Source organism: Synchiropus splendidus, chromosome 17 (genome assembly GCF_027744825.2).
Source record: "Synchiropus splendidus isolate RoL2022-P1 chromosome 17, RoL_Sspl_1.0, whole genome shotgun sequence".
Lineage (NCBI taxonomy): Eukaryota > Metazoa > Chordata > Actinopteri > Syngnathiformes > Callionymidae > Synchiropus > Synchiropus splendidus.
In genome coordinates this window covers 9,022,724-9,045,743 of record NC_071350.1, presented here as the reverse complement: position 1 = coordinate 9,045,743, position 23,020 = coordinate 9,022,724, and the positions used below count along the sequence as shown (strand labels likewise).

The 23,020-nt window shown below is 50.9% G+C and overlaps 1 protein-coding gene across 12 annotated transcripts in view; it reads left to right on the top strand.

Annotated features, from left to right (window-relative positions):
• The window catches only part of auts2a (activator of transcription and developmental regulator AUTS2 a), a 274,712-nt gene extending 252,825 nt beyond the window's left edge, over positions 1 to 21,887 (top strand). For 5 of the 12 annotated variants that reach the window (XM_053847991.1, XM_053847992.1, XM_053847993.1 and 2 more), the window contains 13 exons: positions 12,127 to 12,682; positions 13,348 to 13,643; positions 14,639 to 14,877; positions 15,887 to 15,931; positions 16,710 to 16,805; positions 16,867 to 16,938; positions 17,186 to 17,215; positions 17,630 to 17,701; positions 17,984 to 18,125; positions 18,826 to 18,906; positions 18,980 to 19,063; positions 19,175 to 19,412; positions 19,472 to 21,887. In XM_053847991.1, the coding sequence (XP_053703966.1) occupies positions 12,127 to 12,682; positions 13,348 to 13,643; positions 14,639 to 14,877; positions 15,887 to 15,931; positions 16,710 to 16,805; positions 16,867 to 16,938; positions 17,186 to 17,215; positions 17,630 to 17,701; positions 17,984 to 18,125; positions 18,826 to 18,906; positions 18,980 to 19,063; positions 19,175 to 19,412; positions 19,472 to 20,702 (3,182 nt within the window). In that variant the 3' untranslated portion in view covers positions 20,703 to 21,887. The remainder of the gene's footprint in view (positions 1 to 12,126; positions 12,683 to 13,347; positions 13,644 to 14,638; positions 14,878 to 15,886; positions 15,932 to 16,709; positions 16,806 to 16,866; positions 16,939 to 17,185; positions 17,216 to 17,629; positions 17,702 to 17,983; positions 18,126 to 18,825; positions 18,907 to 18,979; positions 19,064 to 19,174; positions 19,413 to 19,471) is intronic. The other 7 variants (XM_053847999.1, XM_053847997.1, XM_053847994.1 and 4 more) reach the window with 7 other exon arrangements.
• Positions 21,888 to 23,020: the final 1,133 nt, after the last annotated feature.

Here is a 23,020-nt window from a genome sequence, read left to right as displayed (position 1 = left end):
AGTTGTCGTCCCCTGTCTACTTGTTAACGGCACACTGTTAAATATTAACAGCAAACTTTTCCAGATTATGAAGCAGATTTAATAGATACTTTTCTCATGTGTATCGCCACAAAAACAAGCAAAGTTCTAACCTGGTTCATGATAGTAAATAATAATAGTGATAGTGTAATGAGTTGGCATTGAAAGTTGGCTGTCAACTAACGACGATTTTTTTGGTTTGGTCTGAAACAAAAGCAAGAATTATCATTTCTTTGCTCATTTCTTGCATTAGTTTGCTGTCGTGGTCATTTGAGTGACCAAGTTGATGCTCTTTATGTCTACAAGTTAAGTGTATGCTTCTATGAACACGTTGACTTTCAGTATTTCCAAAAAAAAAACAACGTAATTTTCCTTTCTACTCTCAGTAATATTTTTTTTCTTTAACTTTTTTTCTGTGTAGGATAACGCAGTGTATCATGATATTGTGGTACTATAGAAACGTAGGTATCGTGAAGTGAATCATATCGTGAGGTTCTTGCTAATGCTCCGCCCACTATCGACCCTGAGGAACACCTTCATTTTAAGGGATTGACACGCGTTAGGTGAGGCGAAGCATGACGCAGCTGAGTGGGAAACCCCGACCTGTCGTTGGCGCCACCTGCCGACGCAGCGTCGGACGGACGGACGGACGGGAGCCCCTCCCTCCCGAACGCTGATGACACCACGCTTTAGCGCTGCTAATGTGAAAATGAAGCGGCGCTGCAGCGGGACCCGGGGCTGGTGCCAGCGTGAAGAGCGCTGCTGGTGAAGTGTGTCGGCCTTGACTGCGTCTGTCATCGTGGGAGAGAGTAATGTGCCATGTGGAAGGTGTAATTTGCAGCGCTGATGGCGTTGTTTAAAAAGATGGCAGAGAGGGAGAAGCGGAGGTGAACTTTCGTGGCGGATAGCGGCGCTGAAGAGCTCCCTGGATTGTCGTAGAGGGCTGCGCTGGCAGCCAAATTGCCTGTGAGCGTATTACTGGTGTGTGGGAGGGCGCTGATGGCTTGTTTTTCTCTCTCCATCTCATTCTGCGGGACTGCTGATAGAGCCGTGCCTGCTCTCGGGCCGCCACCTGCTCTAATCTCAAGTGATGTAGAGAGCAACAATCACGCCACAAATCACCCGGGCAGCTCTGTAACTCATGCAGCCGGCTGGAAAAGAGACAACTGGCCTCTCATAGCCGCAGTGTTGGTTTACCGCCGCGGGCTCCCTGCGCTGCCCTGCCGTCGACCTCTGCCGTCTGTGTGGGTTTGTATGTCAAGAAATCACGGCTGTTTGTGGAACTTGACCTGATATGCAGTGGAAAGATGACCTGACCAGCATTGGCCTTTTGTGCATTCGGAGGAATTGCCGCAGTTAAGGACGCTCTCGTTTTTCCCTTCCGGGGTAGAGAGGTCAGCGAAAGGTCAGCGGCTCCCTCCTCGCAGACAGAGCTGCGGCAATAAAACACGCTTGTCGGGACTCTCGCTTCAATCGAAAGGCTCCTTTATTAATCTCATGCATGTTTTGAAATACGTCCCCGGAGCAGATTCCAGACATTCCCCGGGTGAAACGGCATGTTTTGTTCCCCGTCTCCCTGCTAATGTGTCTGCGAAGGCCAGGGGAAGGGCACCATCCTCTCTGAGGCCGTATTTCACCAGCTTGAAAGGCGACGGTCCGGCCGCGCCTCATGTGCTGGCCCGGCCAAACAAAGGTTAACAAATCAAACGGGGCAATTGCTCCGCGACCCCTGACTCCAGCGCACACAGCCGCCGTCTGTCCGCCAGAAGAATGACGGCATTTACCCCGCCGTGTTTATGAATCACTCTTATCAGCGCTCTTTTTATGGCCAGCTTCTTCAACCGCCCCATTAAGACGCGGAGGAATGTAAAACCACTTCAAATAATGCTCGATGCCGTTTCTTAAATCTGTATTGACTGAAGATATATGAGGGAACTTAGTCGGCTTGACAGCTACACATGCAGAAGTCTGAGCCAGTCGTGGTCCCGGTTTTAACTCCAGAAACACAAGGAGGTCATTCAGAGTTTGTTCCCTTCCTCCTGGGGTGAGAGACTAAGTAAATCCATCCATCTTAATGCACTTATTTCAGCACCAGGAGAGCTGAGGCGGGGGTCTGTGTAAACACTCTTGTATCCAAATCCAGGGGTAAAACCCGGAGAGCCTGGAACCCATCAGACTGAAATGAAAGTTCTCCATCTTAAACACAAACATTTAAGTGGGAGATCAAAGCCAAAGACTCCATCGTAGCGGTGAACGACTGACAGCTATTGAAGAATGAATGCTATTGAATGTAAAAAAAAATAAATCCCACTGTTAGATTGTGTGCTGAATTATTCAATCCTGTGGAATATTTGAACAGACGCGCATTCAGGTCTGCTCAAACAGAGACAGGTACAGCTGTTAGAAGCTCTAAAAGCACTTGTCTCCTCATCCCAAGAGGGGTCCCCTCCCCTCCCCCCCACCACCATCTCCGGCGTCCATTGATCCGCCGTGACACCATCCACTCTCCTGCCAACTGCGCAGCATTAACAGGGTCAAGGCACCACACACGTGCACACAAAATACAAAGCACTTATCAAGTAGCAGGCGTTCCCAGAGAGCGCTGTGTTCAGGCCAATTACGTCCCTCCCTGCAGCAGAGGTGACTTGGCCAAAGAGGAGCCGCGCTCAGACCCTGTGCATGAGGCCTTGCGCTGTTGCTTTGAGTGCGGATGTTTGTGGAATCCCATTCCGCACGGACAGTACTTGTCTTTTCTATGAAGTCATCTGTCGGAGGCTGGACGGGTGACGCGGCGGAGACGGCCGAGGGAAGGTCCGCTGTCATGACAGAGACAACACCCTCTCGCTGACTTGCCTGTTTGACAGGAAACCTGTGATAGGAGTTTGTTTTCTGTCTGTCAGCGGGACAGCACCCCGGGGAAGGTGAGAGCAAAAGTGTAAAGGCAGGTTTCTAAAGAGCAAAAGCTGGAAGAGAAAAGAGCACAAGGACTCTGATCAGTATTGATGAAAGCACGGCTTTAATTGCTCCCACATGAGCGGAGGTTATCTTTTTTGTTTTTTTCCTTCTCTCCGCTCACACATGCAGCTGTTCTCATAAATATGCAGCAGTGGAATAAAGCCCAGAAGGCCCGACTACAGAGCACTTTATCGATCGGCCGCACATATTTCAGACCTTAAGAGTCGGAGCCTTTGTTTTAATGAACTGGTGTTCCGGGGCCGAGGTGGCGTGAACTGTGGGAGGCCGAAACATTCTGTCCAGTCATGTGTCTCCAGTAAACAGGCATCAAAACCCTCAGATGGAAACAATGTTTCATTTCACTACCTTCTGCTGTTTTGTCGTGTATTTTTTTTTCCTCTGGCTAAGCTCTCTAGAAACCTGCCAAAACCCATCACTGTCCATCAGACTGTCTCCATCTGCTACAGATTACTCCGCTCCTGGCGGGAGCTGTTTGATTTGGGAACTACAGCTTCACTCTTTATTCCAACTGTCAGGTTTTGCTGTAAACAATGCTGTAACAAACGGAATCCCAGGAGGGATGTTTTTTTTCCTTCCCCCCCCCCACAAGTCAAGCGCAAACAGACAGTTAAGCAGGTTCAAGCTGCATGTCTGCTGGAGCTCTTTAAGTGAAACTGAAGGCTCGGCTGGAGCGTTTATCGGCGACGCTGGGAGTCATGTTTGCAGGGATTTTCTCCAAATCCTGTGCTTGTTGAGTGTGCTGCGTGTTGCTGCTATGATGTACGATTCCCTCGGCCATGCCGCGTCTGGACTCCTCTCTGAGGGGTCGAGGCACAGAGGCTGTATTGTTCCTTTAAGAAACCGAAGCCCGAGGCCGCCGATGCCCGGAGGGGGATATCAAGTTGTATACTCCCCACCGACAGCACAATCCCTCTCCTAAGCCTCAGGTCTTGACAAGGGAGCAGAAAAGCAGCTGGCTGTTTGGGCGAGAGTGGAGTTCAAATAAACAGCTCAAATCCCAACCAGCCGCCTTCGCGCCCGCTCGCCAAATATCACAGTCTCACAGCCGCAGCTTGTCACTGCCAACGGCCCTTCGCTAATTTGTGGTGTCATTTTGGAAGGCGTGTTGATGCAGTGGCGCGGAGGTTTCAACAGAAAGGCAAGAAGGTGATAATGAAGGCATGTTTCCCTCTGCTCCCCCTTGTGACCGACCGACGGGACGGTTTTCCCTGGACCACACAGCGCTCTCAGGCTGAAGGGCTGGAAGTTTGAAAGCCGAGAAGCGGCGACCATTAGCGGCTCTGTTTCTTCTGGGGATGTTTTGCTAGTCTGGCTGCAGCGAAACCTGAGGAAGGGGGAGTCGTCAGACGGCACTTGAAGCACACATGTACGAGCTGCTACTGTATCGCCACAGAAGAGAAAAGGCTACACGGAAAGTGATACTCCATCAGATCTGCCGACATCCGATCCCCGGCCGCTTCTGAGTTTTTCTTGTTTGGTTTTGACACACAGGACGGGCTGTTTTGAACCTGATCCTCGCAGGCAGCTCCACTGTGTGCTGTAGATGTGTAAAACCAGTTGGCCCCGTTTGAGCAGGAGTGAAAAGAGGCCCAGATGGATGACTCTCTTGGGACAGATTTCTCTTCGCAGCTTCTCTCCCCCAGTGGAATCGTGGTGGTGTCAGCGTGTCAGCTCAAGCTGTCACTCCACTTACGGCTGCTAGCCAGTTACACCGGAGCGAGGCAGGAACATGGCAATAGATTGGGGTGAAAAAACAGGGTGCGTTTCTACGCACAACACAACAAATGACTTGTTGACACCCGCTGCTGCTGCGCGAGGGGAAATAGCTTAAGCTGTCTGTCACTGAAGCGACTGGTCAGCCTCCCTCATGGCCTTCCGTGGTACAGTCCGGTGTGAAGGCTGACAGGGTTCCACAGGGGGACAGGTCGACACTAAACAGAGCCAGTGAACCCGCGGCCTGTGTCTCATCGACGGCGGCGGCGGCGGACTGGTGAGCTTTCCACACGTCGGTCTCAGAATACGAAGAGAACAGAGGAGGTGTTTATGGCAGGGTTTGGCTTTTATGAACATGTGTCTGTAAAGGCCTGTGTTTGAAGTGCTTTGAGGTGACGTCCTTCAGTAACTCCAACTTGGCATGAAGTGAGGTTGAGTTTGTTGTTGAAGCAGTCAGGGATGAGGTCATGTTACTTTTTTCCTAGTATGAGATACTTGCTTGTTTCGAGCGGTGTGGAGTTGAAAGTGGTTTTCAACTCTTGTTCCAAGGTCAACGGCAGGTGTTCCGAGTCGACTCCTCTGGTCTGCTAACTTCTGTCTAAACACTCCAGCATCAGGGGAAGTCTGGTGTCACGGCTGGCAGAAGACCAGAGATGCGAGTTGATATGCCCGGCACTCTGGACCTCACAGCAGCTCTGTCACTACACACGCCTCTCCTGGGACGCACATGAGTTAGCCATGTCTCACTAGTGGAGACATCAGGGCCTGTGAGAAGTTCCATCAGTCGGCTCGCACACACACACATGACAAGCTTGAGGTCAAACGGTGCGACTTTCGCCGCAGCTGCCATGTCTGTTGGTGTAGCTTTACACCCGAGTGACAGCATGAGCCGAGCAATTGCTGACGACTGATCGGACCCTTGTTGTTCGGTTCTGTGAACCAGAACTGAGCCGGCGTGACAGCTAAAGCTGCGCTGGATCTGTCAGCTGCGGGCCTGCGAGAGCCCCAGGGGGCGCACCCCTGCGCTGACAGGAGGATTCCGCTCTGTTGGAGTGGTCACCCCCTACTGGTGGTCACCTGCGCCGGCACCCACGTCAGCCAGTTCTTGACCCCGCTCTTCTCCGGTTACCCTCCGTCCAACCTGACGCCACCCTCCGAGGAACACTGGAAATGTGTCCCCAGCATTTATGCGCTTGCTTGAAACGGCAGATTTCCACATGCCGCCGGGGTGAGAAGTGAGCGCTGAGAGCCAGACGCAGATGCAGTTAAGAGCCATTACAGGAGCAGCTGTAATCAGAGCTACTGTGGGTGGAAGAGTGTTGTCGCCGCCGCCGCCGCCGCTGCTGCTTTAGTGAATGGCTTCATCATGAATAGACAGGGGAGACGGAAGACTCTCCCTGACTGGCAGAAGGGGCCCAAATGGATTCTAGCTCAGGTAGGACACGTCTGCTCTGAACGCTTTGCTGTCTAAACTTGGTGTCTCAAGGTTGCTGCCCATATCACTGTTGAGGTTTTTGCTGTCACTAGCTTCTCGACACCCACACGTTGGGGACCCGTCCATGTTGAGAGGAGCATCACAGCAGCAGCCCGCCACCTTATGGCCTTTTTGCTCAGTCACCGCTTGTTAAAGCAGCGTTTTGAGTTACCGCGAGTTGATATCGGCAGGCTGTGATATTCTCACTGAAAGACTGCACATGTCGCACTCTCATAGCTGGAATAGTGGAGCCTGACCCCCGCCTCTCGGGCCTTTATTTCTGTTTAGCTTCCCCCTCCTTTTCCCCAGCCACCCCTGGGACTCCAAGACTAATAAAACAGCTCCAGTGGAAGACCCTCCGCACGGCTGCTCGACCGAGTCGTGTAACCCCACACTCCTCTTGGCGGGGGCTTTAGAGAGCTGCTGACATGATGGAGAGTCTGGCAGGGGCCAGCAGGGAGGCGTCCATCATTGTCAGGCTCCGGCGGCCAGGACTTCCATCTGGGCCGTGTCCAACTTGTACAGTCCAATGCTGTGAGACGCGCCGACATCCCAGAGACAGGTGGGGGCTTTGCAGTGGGTTGTGTTACCGCTCTGAGAGCGGTTAATGCTGCTCAAGTCTTCAGGGCCGAGGGAGGCAGGAGCTAATAGACTTCAGTCCAAGAGTATGAACGCTTGTGTAGCTGAGGTTGTTAACAAGTGTCTGGATTTCATTCAGATATTTTTAAAGTTTGCATCACTCATTTCAGGTGTGAAACAAAATGAAATGTTGCCATCGAACAGTGCAGTGCACCATGATACAATGTTGTGTGCTGGTTGTTATAGGTCAGAAAACTGCCTGAGGTCACATGAAGTTTCAGCACCACCACTGTCTTCCATTCCATTAACTTTAGCAAAGTACTTCAAACTAATGTGTGAAAGTCAGACGTAGTAAGTGCAAAAACATGAGTCTAAGCTGCTGCTCACAGAACTATTTGCTGGCTGTTGCTGTTAAAAGGCCATTTTTCCCCCCCGACTGTTGCGCGTCTGTCTCGGTGCGGAGGACGTTCATGAGTGTCAGCAAGCGAGAAGGATCAAGACCTGACAGTAGCAGCCTGCTGCTTATTGTTCTCTGTGTGGGAGCGAGAGCGGCTCGAGATTTCTGCTTCTCCAGGAACACATCAACAGGACCTCCGCCCTCAGGAGGGTCCGCGCGCTGTCTGGACCACCGCGGAGGTCAGACGCACGATGTTCAATTAAAACTTGGATAAACACAAATGCTTTCCGCTTGTGTGTTTCCCTTCCACAACAATCTGCATAAGCGCGACTGTGAACAGATTCCTGTCATAAGATCCTGATTGTAATGAATGTTTACTGACAAACCAAAGCAGGATGGAATTTCCCACTTGTTTGGCACAGTTCAGTTTTAATTGATTCCCTTTCAACAAAGCGGCTGTCGTCCTCCATGAATTTGGATTATTTATTTTAGCGCTGCGTGGGAAGGAAGACAGTGACGGGCAGAAGAACGGCCTCCTTCTCCACAATGGCACCATTGTTTTCCCACCTCAGCTGCCCACGCGCTTGAACACTATCCTTCTCTTCGGCTCAGGTGGTGAAGTTTCAGGAAAAGCAAAGCTGTGTCTCAGAGTTTTGGTGGATGTGAAACAGCAGTGTGATTCACAGAGATGCCTCTGACAGCTGTGATGGACACTTGGCTGTGTCAGCGTTTCTCCTCCGCCTGACTGAAGATACATCTGTCGACGTGACACCATCGGACGTGCGGCTTCGTCTCTGTTAGTACTTGATATTTCAGGTCTTTTTTGGGTGGATTGTGATGAGATCTCTTCCAGATGTGAACCTCTGTTGCAAGAATAATAAGGCCTCGGAGATCCCACATCTATTATCGTGTCATATCATTAGCAAACACGTAGCGATGATGGGATTTCCAGCAGTTCCCTCTGAAGCATTGATTACATGCACGTTGCTTTTTTGGTTCCCATGATCGTAACTCAACCGTGGACGGGTGCTGAGTGCAACACGAGCTGCTGATCTGGGATGGATTAAGCTGAAAAACAGACTCTGAGGGTTGAGTTAAACTGTGCGCCCAACTGTCCAGTACTGGACTCCCATTCTGTTCATCTGGTGATAAACTTTTTTTAGCCGTTTGTGTTGGTGATCTTTGAGTTGTCGCCATGGAAACTTGACAAGACAGTTGTTGTGTTCAGTTTGTCCTGGTTGCTTTTGTCGTGTCGGAAATGGCAGACGTAGCTTTTCCACCAGATGGTTCTACTGTCTTTACCGTCCATCTGGCTGTGGAAACACTGTTCCGTATGTTTTCCCTCCGGTTTAGAATGACATGTTTCCTAAATTGCAGCTTATTTCTCGCCTATTATGTTGCAGTTTTGTTCTTAACGTACAAGCTTATGGTCCCTGAATGCGTCACGGGGCTAGACGAGACAGAGGCTCGGGTTGTCTCACAGATATTTCGGGTGAAAGCTGCCGCATCCACCAGACAAAGTCAAAGGATTAAGCTGCTGTCAAATGAGTCGCTCTGTTTGGAAAGACGAGCATGTTAACGCTTGCTCATCATTTATACAGTCGTGCCAGACTGTCTCACATGACGCCGGTGAAACTGGATACAGTGGTACCTCGGTTCTCAACCACAGTCCGTTCCAGACGGCCGTTCCAGAAGCGATTTGTTCGAAATCTGAAGCTTTTGTAGGAGTGAATGTAGAGTGTCTGCTGCAGGTGCGCTGTTCCTCTATGTGTGTGGCCGCTGCATGTGGGAGGGGTTGCCGAGTGAGTGACGTCTCTCCAGAAGTGAAGAGGTGCCCGGTGCGTGTCCAGCTCTGAATGTGCGCTTCTGTGCAGTTTGGCTGTGACAAAGTCATAAAGTGAGCACCTCCCCTGTGACACTCTACCACGGTCCAGTGCGGAGACAGGAAAGGTTTTACACCTCAATATGAAGAAAAAACAGTCAGTAAATGTAGCTAACGGGACACGTCTGCATACAGAGGCTGCGTTATACACAATAACAAAGCGCGTCGTGGGTCAGCTGATCGGTCCGAGCACGTTATGTTTTTCCGCCTATTTTCGGGAGCGTTCAAGTTCTGGATTTTCGTTCGAAATCAGAAGCCAAAAAATGTAAAAATTTTTGTTCGAACTCCGATTTGTTCGAAAAGCGAGGTACCACTGTATATGCTAAACCAGCCCCCAAACGCTCCATAGTGAACTAACAGCATATCAGACCAGTAGCTGGAGTAAATTCTAGCTGGAGTAAATATCACATTCTCAGGAATCATTACGATTTGTTAATTCCTGCTCCTTTAATTGGTTCCTGACTGAGGTCCGACTCCAACTGGCCACTGTCACTGCGTGGCCCAGGCTCCACATCACCACTGACTGCCTCAGTCACAGTGGAGTTCAAGCGTCGTAGTGTAAAAAGTGTGGCTTCCTTTTGTTTGCGAAGATAACGCGTCTCAAGGATGAGCAAACCCCTTTGACACCATGGTGGAATGATCAAAGAGTGGTCCGTGTTTGGTCTGTGACGCCACTCGCTCTCGAGCTAACTGCTAGCATGTCGGTTAGCACGGCGCTAACTTGTAAGAGGAGATTGATTTGTTTTTAATGATGTCACACACGTCACATCTGCGCTACTAGCGTGATTTTTGTCGACGAATCGAAAGTAGTGAAAAGATTAGTAGACAACTAAAATAATTGTTAGTTGTCCCTAGTTTGTAGCAGCTTAGCCTGAGTATAGTCTTTAATTAAAAGGCCATAATGAATCATAATTTTCCAACACTTTAACTTTATGAATTGTCACTATCACACAGTCAGATGGGAGAAACAGTTAAGAATAATATAGCATTGTTTCCATGAACATGTTTGTGAATCGTTCACGTGATTCATACACTTTCATATGCTCCTCATTTGTGGCCATCACCATCCGATGTTTAAACCTCAGAAGTGTCCTAAGATTGTTGCTTTCTTCGTTCAGATGTGGTGCGTTACTGTGTCTCATGGGGTTCAGTGGGTTCAGTTGAGCTAGAGCTTTGAGTGGAACACGACTTGCTGTTGTGGTGGCTAATACACTGTGACCAGCAGGAGATCACAGTGGGATGATGGGTGATCCCACCGAGCTCCCCCATGCCACGCACACACACACACACACACACACACACCCCTTAACACAGCGTCCTGCTCTCAAATCCATCTCCCATGTTCGCTCCATCAAAGAAGCTGGTTCCTTGGTTTAAAAAATGCAACACTCCTGCAACTCTGAGCAACCGCAGGGCTCCACGTTTGGAGGCAGCCATGTGGGAATACTGCTTATTTGTTTCCCGGGATGAAGAAGACTGACAAATGAACCCTCGCAGGAGGGAAGCTGCCGCGCTCTCCTCGTGTTCGCCGCTCCGCCCGGCCCTGGGGTCTTCATTACGGCCAGCGTAGACGCCTTCTTTTTAGAGCGTTTGCACTATCTCTAAACAACACATGGACCTCGGGGAGCGCGGCTAGGGACTTCCTCCCCCGTTGCCATCAGCGGGCGACTCCCTCACGTGTACGTGGTCATGGTGCTGGAAGGTGGCTTCGTTGACCCGAAACACGGCCGTGCGCTTTGTTTGGCAGCTCACAGTGACGTTAAAAAAAAACCCAACCTGCTGAGTGTGTCTTTTGTGTGAGGGCCGTCCGACAGATGTCCCGCTAATCTTCCGCTCAGGAACAGTGATGCTGGATATTGATTGTGATCATTAACCAGGAATTACCTCCGCTGACCCCAGACGCCCCGTCACAGGCACCTGCGGTCGCTAATGCCTGGCGCACCATTTTAATGCTAATGCACGGAGGATGTGGTGGGGCACTGTGGAGTCTCGGGGGGGTCGACAGTAGCCCTGCGGGACCCGAGTGTCAGCGGCGTGAAGCCCACTGTGACAGGTTGCAGCTCAGCCCTGGAGGACTGTCGACTCTGGCAGGTGTAGGATTTAACGCTCTGTGCTGTGGGGGCGGAGCCGCGGTCCTCCATCACGGCTCCATCCCCCTGGTGGCCGAGAGTGAGGTAATTACCGCTTATGTATGCACTGTCATCCCCCGTGAGCCTCTCCAGCGCTGAAGCAGCCTGCCAGAGCGCTGATGTGTGAGCAGGGGTCCCTGCAGAGACACGGACCCTGGATGGAGCTTATTAGCTTCCGTGACTTCGTGTAGCTCGCCGGTGATTATTCGCCGCGCAGATGGATTGATGCTAAAGACAGCGGGGCACAGCCTCTAATGGTGGCTAATTGCTTTTTTTTGGAGGGGGGGGGTGATCTCGGAAAGTCCATTACATGAATCATCACCTTGTCAGGCAGCAAACCAGATTTGCCCCCGTCCTTCACGCCGCATGAAATTTCGGATTAATGAGTGTTAGCGTGACCTTTTGTTGGCGCTGTTATCACTCAAAAAGTGGCAGGAGACGTCTTCCTGACGTCGCAAAACATTCCGAACTCTGGCGCGCAAAGGTTGGATCACAACAATTCAAAATAAACAGAGCAAAGTTAGGGCTGCATATGATACATTTCTAGTCATAGTGTGATATGATACATAGCAATATATTGCGATTCAGTTTCAACAATGTACTGTCATTACAGCCGTCATTTTATGAGGGAAAGTCAGACTATTCAGCAGAATGTTATGTGCAAGAAAACAGATTTATTGTTATGACGTCGGTCCACCAAGATAAAAATATGACAAATGCAGAAGCATATCTATGTGTTAAATACTGATATAGCGACTTTATAAAAGCATCAACACAGAGTCACACAATCTAGAATTACAATATTTCAGCAAAAATGTCGACACAATATCGAGTATCACGATATTTTCCTACAGTCTCAGTCTCTCTGGTGAGGGGTGTAACTCCGTTTCAACATAGTGATTTGTAAACAGCATTCTCAGAGTGTCGCGTCTAAACCGCCACCCTCTCTTGTCTTCAGTTCCAGACTTCGGCGTCCACGTGCTCTCCACCAATGGCAGACAGGAGCCTGACGCGCCGGGCCTCCTTCAGGTGTCAGGCCTAGAGCGCAGCCAGGAGAGAAGCCAGGAGAGCTGCAGAACCCCCCCACCTCCTGCTTCCAGCACCCCTGAGAACCACCTGTCCCGCCAGGTTGCCCCTGTCTCCCAGCCACAGCCCCAAGCCTCCATCCCCCAGTCTCCATCCTCACGTCGGACGAACGGCCCCTCCAAGGCCCCGGCGTCCATCCTCCCCCCGCCACGAACCGAGGCTCTGCCCAGACCTCGGACTCCCGCCGTCCTGCCTGTCGCCCCGGCCCGAGAGGTCTCGCTGACCCCGCCATCCCGACCCCAGCACCTGCCAGAGACACACACCCGTCCTCGGCCTTCACCGACGTCAAGCCTTCATCCACACCCGCCCTCGCCTGCCCTGCCAACGCATCTTCCCCAGCACCCAGGTCCACACCCCGGACCACATCGGCCGTCGTCCCGCTGCCACCCCAGACCTTTCTCTGCCTACAACGGCTTCAACGGTCACAGGTACTGCTATTTTTCATTCCGTTTTCTCATGAAGAGTGATTGTTTTTATCATGTTTGTTCTCCAAATTCAACTTGCATTATACATTATCTTCTCAAGGCTTGTTGATAATGTGGCTGAAATAATGCGGCTATTACTCACTCGCAAAATAATTGCAGACTATTTTGTCATCAGAGAAAATTGCTTGAAAATGTTCCAGCCGTGGAAATACCACAAAACAAATCTGGAGTCCCCACCTGCTTCAGTTGAGACTAGTTTTGTTTCTCCCTGGCGGGACTTTGCTCCTGTACTCCTCCTGCTGTGCTGCACAGCATGATGTTTAGGGGTCACCGTCTCCTCCTCAAAACAACTGGACCTCTCAGACCGGGGTGCGAGTCCCGCTCCCTGTTGGGTCGGTCCGGTCTGTTTCCTGCAAATGAGCGCTGGGCGCAGAGGCGCTCTCTGATGAGGCCTCCGGGGAAATCACGCACACATCAGAACCGATCTGTCGGCAGACATGACAACGCGCGCTCTCACCTCATTTTCGAGGCACATGCTGAGGAGAGGCGGAGCCTGTGGCTGAGGACTGTTGAGGGATTTGAGTTTGGAGCAGATGGAGACGTGAAGTGTTGATTGAGCGTATCCCTTGACCCGACACCTCTCTCTCTCTCGCCCCCCCCCCCCACAGCAGCAGCAGGAGCAGCACTCCGGGCGTCAAACCCCACGGGCCCCCTCTTCCCTCCCCACATCTCCCCCATCACCCCTCCCCTCCTGTCCCTGGAGCAGTGGCAGCCTCCACCTTCCCGCTGCCCCTGGTGGCCAACCAGAGCACCCCCCACGGCTTCCCCCCCTCCTTGCAGTCGTCGCCGCACCCACACCACCCCAATATGTTTGCTCCTCCTGCCGCTCTGCCTCCACCACCACCGTTGACGTCCAGCACCCTGCCAGTACCGGGACATCCTGCTGCCGGGAGTGCTTACTCAGGTGAGCCCTCTAGAGGCCTGGTGGGGGAATCGCATGGCGTTATTCTTCTTCTTTCATTGTCTCTCAAGGTTCCTCTCACTGTCCGTAAACATGCGATTGGTTCATTTCCAATTTAAAGTCAGAATTCAGTGATGGATCTTTTATTAATTCTGCTATAAGTTGAGACATGATGGGGGGCAGGCAGCACCCCCTTTAAAATACTCTCCGGCGTGTCGCGGAACATCGCCGCCTGGCGGTGCAGCGTGGTTGATTGACAGCAGCAGGCTGTGTGATCGTGTTAGCTTACCGGATCAGAACATGTGACGTCTGGCATCAACAGAATTCTGAAAGATGAAGAGGGAGGCGACAGAATGTTGCGCTAATTATTTAAAGCAACACACAGCTGATGTCAGGATTGTTTGCACGCCTGCGGTTTGATGTCAGCGACGGCAGCCGTAGCTCTCCCACCAGCGCCGCAGCAGGTCGGGGTCGTCCTGCAGACACGAGTGCAAGGCTTTTTTATTCAAAAGTGTCCTGAGTTCAGGTGCCACTCCTCGGCCAGTGGAGCCTGGAGTGACTGGAGAGAGTATAGCAGTGAGCCGCTGAGGGGCTGGGACGACAAGGTTGCTCCGCCGCAGACAGATTCACAGGGAAAAGTGGGTGACTACTGGAACGGTGGATCAGCGCTGGGTTCCGACAGCCACTCGCTCCACACCAGGAGCTTCAGCCTGGAGTGACGTCCTAATAACAGCAGGCGTCTCCTGGTCTGTGGCGTCACCAGAGTGAGGACAGAACAAAGCCATGACTTCATCATCCGTCATGTTTCAGCTGAATAGGAACATGTTGTTTCTTCAACTGGCCTCCAGGGTGTTTGTCTGATGACTAGCTGCACTTACCTGAACAAACCTGTGACTTATTTGCGCTTCACCGAACTGGTAGTGGATGTGACACTAGAGGGCAGTGTCAGGAGCTGTGCAGTAATTGTGTAACCCTCTCCTCCTCCTCCTCCTCTCCAGAGCAAGATCTCCTGCGTCAGGAGCTCAACACCCGTTTCCTCGCCTCCCAGAACGCCGACCGGGGCGCCTCTCTCGGCCCGCCGCCGTACCTGCGCACCGAGTTCCACCAGCACCAGCATCAGCACCAGCATCAGCACCAACACACCCACCAGCACACCCATCAGCACACCTTTACCCCCTTCCCCCACGCCATCATGCCCACCCCAGCACCGCCCATGGTGCGTACCCCTGCCAGAAATGTGAGGATAAGTAGAACACAAGCTTGTCGGGGTGGAGCGGGTCGAGTTTTATGTGTCGACTAGTGTGTGTGTGTGTGTGTGTGTGTGTGTGTGTGTGTGTGTGTGTGTGTGTGTGTGTGTGTGTGTGTGTGGGGTGGGGGGGTGAGTGAAGACTACACAGTTTGACGTGTGTGGAAGTGGCACATGGGGGGGTTACGGGAGCGGGGGGCGCCCTCTCAATGATGGCCATGTGTGTCCGTCCACATCACAATGACGGCCTTCTTCTGTGTTTTCTCTGCCTGGCTCCGGCGCTGTTATTTTCTAAATTGGCAATAACTTGCTTGTGAAGTTGAGCGGCGGCTTTGGGAACATAATACACTTAATTCATTCTGAATTTAATGACATCATTTGGTCCCGTTTGGGGTTTTCATTACTGGCAAATGTCTTGCATTAAGAGTCCCGCTGTTTGCTGGGGAGGCCAGAGGCAACGGCTGGACCCGGAGCTCTCTCTCTCTCACACACACACACACACACACACACACAGGAGTGAGCGTTCTCTGATGATACCTCAAAGGCAGCACGCCGAGGCCTCTGACAGCTAATGAGGCCATAAAAGCCTCTTTATGGCTTCAGTGTTTAGTCTTGACGGGGGAAATGTTCGCCCCGGGCCGCCGCCGCCGCCGCGCCACTAAAAAGAGAGCGAGTCAAACGCAGCCGCTTTACTGGATCTTGTGACGACCACAAGCGTCTGGTCGGGAAGTGGTGGAACTGGGAGCTGGTGTTGACACTCGAGATGTCAGAACATGTTGTTGTGTGGCACCACTGGCTGTTCATCTGCTGCCGCTACAGAAACATGCAGCTGTCAAACACGAGGAGTCAAGTTAGATCATATAACGTAAAGTTACTTCACGTCTGGGTCATGTGGTCGCATTTCATTGACACGTTTTTTTCTTAGCAACGTGTATTTGTGATGTCACGTGTGAGAAGTGTGTCGCTGCTTCACACTTACCCGTCTGTTTTCCTCCTGCAGTTTGACAAATACCCAACGAAAGTCGACCCCTTCTACCGACACAGCGTGAGTTTCTCCACTCCATATTGTAGCACGTGTCATGTGAGGAATTAAAGTCAGTAATACAGCGATACATGAAGTTCATGTGTTATAATATTCTGAAAATGTTTGGTATTTGCTCTCCATTTTCTCTCTGATATTTCACCCCATTATTTATTTAAAGTTATTCCTTCTCACTTTGCTCAACAAAGTTCCACATGTTTCCAAATCACCATGGCAACAGCAAATACTTCATTCACTTTCTGGCGCGTCTCTGACCGGACTCTTTCGAGGCTCTTTTCAGAGCCTCTGTTTAGACCGACTGACGGTTCAAAAATCCCATCTTGTTTCCGAGATGCTTTTGGGTTGCTGGTCTCACTCTGTTGTCAGCTGCAAACACCCCTCAGCTATTTCCTCAGTATAAATGGCAGCGAGATCCTGAAGACGTGACGCATCTGGAAACAAGTTGGAGCCTCTCAGCGTTTCCTCGGGCGCTGCTAATAACTCACCCTGGCAGCTTCAACCGTTGCAGTTTTGGTGATTAAAGCCAGCGAGTTGAGACCTCTAGAAGCTGCTGCTCTTCCAGCGCCGCAGCTCAGATGTTTGCCAAGCGCAATTACAGCGTGGAGGAGATCACACGGCCGTTATTCTGCTGGATCTTGGCGCCGAAGCCTCCAGTGCACGTTTGATTTACATGTGTTGAGCTGGTATTACAGCACTGCCCGATCTCTGTCAAATGAGATCCAGGGCTTTGAAGGATGACCAGCAGATGTGTTGAAAATATCCCCCCTCTGCTCTTCTCCAGCTCTTCCACTCGTACCCCCCGGCCATGTCTGGTCTTCCTCCGGTCATCCCTCCCACCGGACCCTTCAGCTCGCTACAGGGGGCCTTCCAGCCCAAGGTCAGACCCCAACATCTCGACTCATCCATGAACCGACTTAATATTGAACTTCTCTTTCCAGACATCGAATCCACTGGACGTGTCGTCCAGACCTGGAGCTGTCCCACACACCTTCCTGCAGAAGGACCCCAGGGTAAGAGCCGGAGTGAAGGGAAAGAATCCGAGTCCACACCACTGAGCGACACTCAATAATCATAACAATAATACCCCTTTTTCACAATATTGGCTGCCAAACCCACTGACCTCATCCTGAACTGAAACACACGATACAAGTGCTGGACAGTGTGGATGCTTCCTTTAAAATGCTACTTATCTTATGTTACACATGTTTATAAACATACAAATAATAATCTAAACCTCTGTCTCTGTCCCTCCTGTAGCTAACAGATCCATTCAGACCCATTCTCAGGGTGAGTGATCTATTTTTACACACAAGACAATGAACTAATATCCGGGAAATGAGATTATTCTTATTCCTTTTTAAAGCGATGTTTTACGCCTGTCTGGTATTGTGATCGTCGCATGGGTTTGGGGGCATCTAGTGGTGAATTTGAATATTGCAATGAAGAGTGATACTCTACTTTAATACACAAAATATATATTTTTATTTCTCAGAGATTGTATTCAAAACATGTTAGTCATACTTTCATAGTTAAAAGTAAAGCGCTATATATATATATATTTATATATATATATATATATATATATATATATATATATATATATATATACAGAGTTAATGTCACAAAAGACCAGCCAGAAGGGATTTGTTTTTCTGTGTCATTCTTTAAGTGGTGTATTTCAAATGCCGGTGTCTTCGACAGAAACCTGGAAAGTGGTGCGCCATGCACGTCCACATCGCCTGGCAGATTTACCATCATCAACAGAAAGTGAAGGTGAGGTCTCTTCTGGCACTACACTGCTCATCCTGAAGGGAAAGGACTGCGACCTTCGCTTTCATATCATGAGCCAGGGGTGTTTCCCGTGGACCTCTGCTCGTGTCCTCCCTAACACTCTGTGAAATAAGTCACTGTTGAGTCCAGGGGACGTTTAAAGACGAGTGTTGGAGGAGGCAGGAAACTGATATGTGCGGAGTGTGTGTGATGACTGTGGAGTGATGCAGGAGTGTGTTCAAGGGTTTTACATGTGTTCCTCTCTGTGGGTCTCCCGTCTTCCAGCAGCAGATGCAGGTTGACCCTCACAAGCTGGACTTTGGCCTCAAGCCCGAGTTCCTCAGCCGCCCTCCGGGCCCCAGTCTGTTCGGCGCCATCCATCACCCCAACGACCTGGCGCGACCCGCCACGCTCTTCTCTTCTGCAGGTGAGTGTCACTGGAGGTGATAGATGGTGAGCAAGTGTGTGACGGACACCGCCTTAGGACCGGGGCCCATGTATGAGCGCCTCCTTGAGGGCCACTAAAAGTTATTTTGTTTTACACCTTGGGGCCGTGAGACACTCAGTTTTAATACATGAGCCACGTATGGTGGCAGTAGTGTGACACTGAATTGACTTGAGAGCTGCAAAGCTGTGATAGTGACCAACTATGGAGAAGTTCTTGAAAAGAAAACAATGATAAAGAAAGTGATGTCGCCCCCAACAGTAAAAACTGTAGAATGAAAGCACCAGTTGAAGCAGTTTTGAAAATGTATTAGAACATTTTATGGCAATACTTTCACTTACACTTTACTGATATCTTCTTTCCAGTTTAAATAATATATATATATATATATATATATATATTATTTTATGATATTTTTAGACATAGTTTTATTATATTCATTTTATTCCATTTTCCCATTTTTATTTATTTTTTAACAAGTTGGATGAATATATGGTTTCCTGTCATTTCACACGGTTTTGGTTTGTTTATGTGTGAGTAGATTAAATATGGTTGTTGATCACAAGTGAAGTCAGGAGTCATTTGTTCTGGGAAAGGGTCAAAAAGGTTAAGAACGCCTGGTGTAGACTGTCTAAAGGAGGAAGTGGACCCATATTGAGTGGTGACCCTCTGTCTCCCTCAGGTCCGACCCACCCGTCTGCCGCTCCCTTCGGTCACCCGCCTCACCACCCGGGGAACTTCCTCGCGCCTGCCTCTCACTTAGGTACTGGGCCTCTGCTGTTCCGGCCGCACATGAGCCATGAGCACATTCAACAACTGGCAGTGTCTCTTTGCAGAACCGTTCAGTCGGCCGCCCTCTTTTGGAGGCCTGGGCTCCCTCAGCTCCTCAGCCTTCGGGGGTCTAGGAAACCCTGCACTAAGTGAGTTTCACCCTCATCGTCTCTTCCAGATTTGTCACGTGTTTCGGTTTCACCGCCCAACTGCTGAGATTAGCATTTAACTTGTGTCCTGCTGTGCTTTTCCGCGTGTTGAATCCCTAACAGCGGCCAACTCTGTGTTTGGCCATAAAGAGGGCCCCACCGCTCCACAGCACTTCGGCGGCGGCAGCAACAGCGGCCACCAGGAGCCCTGGAATCGCCTGCACCGCACGCCTCCCTCCTTCCCCACACCGCCGCCCTGGCTGAAGCCCGGGGAGTCCGAGCGGAGCGCCTCCGTCAGCTCGCACGAAAGAGACTCCGAGAAGAGGGACGGTAAAGAGGACAAGGACAGGTGAGTGGCTCTGAAGACCAGAGGTGTTGGCCCTGTTCTGACACTGGGGTGCTTTCCAGGGACTCTGTCGAGAAGCGTCTTCCCAGCCATCAATCGCCGGTTCCCGTCAACCCCATCGGCCTGCTGGGACACAGTCGCCCTCCCGAGCACCACAGGAACCACCTGCCGCCCGCCCCGGCGGAACCCCAGAGAGAGAAGGACAACAAGAGCAAAGACCGCGAGAGGGAGCACTCGGACTCCTGGAAAGAAGGCGGACCGGACGACCACAAGCTCAAGGACAACCAGCACTCGGAGAAGGACACGGCCATCATTCATGACAGCCGGGTCTCGGAGGACAAGGTGTCCAATAGGGGGGCGGTGTCTCCCTACGTGCGGCAGACCAGCCTGGAGCGTCCCAACGGCAGCCTGAGCAGGGAGCTCCTGGAGAAGAAGGGAGAGCTGCAGTACGAGCACCAGAAGAAGAGCAGTGAGGTGAAAGTCAAAGAGGAGCGGAAGGAGGAGCAGGAGGGGGTCACGGGCAGGTCCAGTGAACCTCCAACACAAGTCCCGCCCCCGCCCTCCCTTCACCCTCCGTCCTCAATGCCTGTGCCCATGGGCATGGCAGGGGTACACCCCCTCAACAGCATCAGCAGCCTTGACAGAACTCGAGTGGTTGCCCCCTTCATGGGTATCAGTCCCATCCCCGGAGCCGACAGGTTCCCTTACCCCGCCTTCCACTGGGACCCCATGAGAGACCCCTACAGGGGCCTGGACATTCACAGACGGGACCCTCTGGCCAGGGACCTCTTGTTAAGGAGTGACCCTCTGCACCGCCTGGCAGCGCCGCGCCTGTACGAGGCCGAGCGCTCCTACAGGGACCGAGAGCCCCACGACTTTAACCGAGAGCACCCTCTGGCTCTGGAGCAGAGGCGGGAGCAGGAGCGGGCTCATCTGGAGGAGCGGGAGCGCCTGCTCAGGGAGGACTACGAGCATGGCCGCCTCCATCCCGCCATGCACCACCCAGCACTTGACGGACACCTGTCCCACCACGCCCAGGGTCTGATGGCCCCCGGGCTGCCGGGCATGCACTACTCCAGGGTCAGTCCCTCGGCGGCGGCGGCAGCGGCGGCCGCGGCGGCTGCCGCCCATCAGAATGGGATTCTGAACAAAACGCCACCGACCGCCTCCCTCAGTGCCCCCCCGCCCCTGATATCCTCACTGGGGGGCCGGCCCGGATCCCCCCGACGGACTACCCCCCTGTCCGCCGACATCAGAGACAGGCCTCCGCATAAAGACATCGAGGCGCGGTGAGCGGCCTCGCGTCCACTCCGAACTCAGCACTTACCTTTGAGCAAGACTGTACAATAGCTGTGAATAACTTTTGTAGGCAGCGTCGTGCCCACAACTCTTTTGTATAAAACGGCAAATTATGGCAAAAAATATGAATTTTCAAGCAAGTTTTCCAGCAGGATGTGGATCTTTCTATTGTACAGCGCCCAGACGCGGGGAGAGTTTTGGAATGTACAGGTACCCCAGCACTGACGGACCCTCGCCGTGTAGATAGTGTACAGTGCTCGCTCTGCGTGGATACAGACTTGGTACAAATATGCAAAATGGTGTTTTCAAAGCTTTAATTTCAACAAATGTACATAGAGAAGTATTTAGGCAGTGATGATTCAGAATGTGCTTTTGCAGTTTCGTTATGGCTGGCACCGCTTCACGTTGTACCACAGACCCGTATTCAACTATGCAACACATGTTTGGGCTCTACTCTCTGCAACATGGACCGACCGGAGCCGGACCGGCGCCGTTTCCTCTCCAGAGCAGCCTGAAACACTGCTGAGTCGGCAGTGTTTCACCCCACTGGGGGGACACCTGGAATTCACTTGTACTTCAAGTACAAAGCCGCACGAGTCCCACAAGTCTGGAGCGAACGTCGCCGTGGAAAGTCGCCGACTGCACAGTTGTGTCAAGTACTCGTCTGGTGGAGTCTTCTCTTGTTGTACCGACAGAAGGCGGGAGCGAGGGACGGCGTGTTTGTAACCAGCAGAGATTCTATTTTAGTAGTTCCACCCAAGGTTTTAGTTGTGCGCTTCCAACTCTGTGATCCTGTTGTGCAGTGTTTTTATAACTCCAACATTAAAGTGTCCACCAGAGCCATAGTGGTTAGACGTGTCGCAAAACGAATGTTTTTTGCTGTTTACCATGTACAGAGAAAAGGTGAATTCTTGTACAAAGACGATAAAAAATGAAGCGACTGAATCTTCAGCATGCTCCTCATTTAAACTTGTGTTATGTAAATTGTGCCATGTTATTAAAAAAGGTGTACGAAACGTGTGTGTCATCGTTCATGCCTCTACCAGGTGGTGTTCTGACAGCGGCTCAGTTCAAAAGCATGACCGCACGAGGGCGCTAAGCCACTCCAGAGAGCTCAGAGTCAGTTGTTGGGAAGTGACACTGTCATTAAGTGACTTAAGATTTTATTATTTATCTAATTTAAATGGCATTATTTTTTTTAATGTTAATATGTTATATAATATTCAAAGTGTTGTATATATCCCCTATATATATATATATATATATATATATATATATATATATATATATATATAGGGGTGGGTTTTTTTTTAGAGTGGTACCTCAGTTTTCGAACAAAAATTTCGAGATTTTTTGCTTCGGATTTGGAACGAAAATCCAGAACTCGAACGCCCCTGAAAAAAGACAGAAAAAACGTGTGTGGACCGACCAGCTGACCCACGACACGCTTTGTTATTGTGTATAAGGCAGCCTCTGTATGCAGACGTGTCCCGTTAGCTACATTTACTGACTGTTTTTTCTTCATATTGAGGTGTAAAACCTTTCCTGTCTCCACACTGGACCGTGGTAGAGTGTCACAGGGGAGGTGCTCGCTCTCCACACCTGCGAGGCTGGAGCACTCACTCCAGGGTTTGATGTCCTGTTGTGGGCTGGAGCTGGGACAGGGATGAGGCGAGTCTGGGACAGAGCTAAGTGACTTGGTTTATGACTTTGTCACAGCCAAACTGCACAGAAGCGCACATTCAGAGCTGGACACGCACCGGGCACCTCTTCACTTCTGGAGAGACGTCACTCACTCGGCAACCCCTCCCACATGCAGCGGCCACACACATAGAGGAACAGCCACCTGCAGCAGACACTCTACATTCACTCCTACAAAAGTCTATTTTAAGGCTTGGAACGCATTCTTTCTTTTTCCATTCATTGTAATGGGAAAAATCGATTCAGATTTCAAACAAATCGCTTCTCGAGCGGCCGTCTGGAACAGATTGTGGTCGAGAACTGAGGTACCACTGTATATATATATATATATATATATATATATATATATACATATACACATACAAGAAATTATTGAATTATACTAAACAATCACAAATTTAAGTCACCTGGCGCGGTCTGAAGATGGCCGCTCTCCTCCTGCACAGGTGAGTGTCCCAAATATTCACCTGCTGTTGTTTGATTTGATGTATCGTGCAGATATACACGCGAAGATATCAGGAAACAAGCGGCTCCCTAACTGATGCTAATGATAGCCGTGTGCTAACCATGGCCTCAAGAGTCAGTTTTAACGCAATATTGAAGTTTAAACT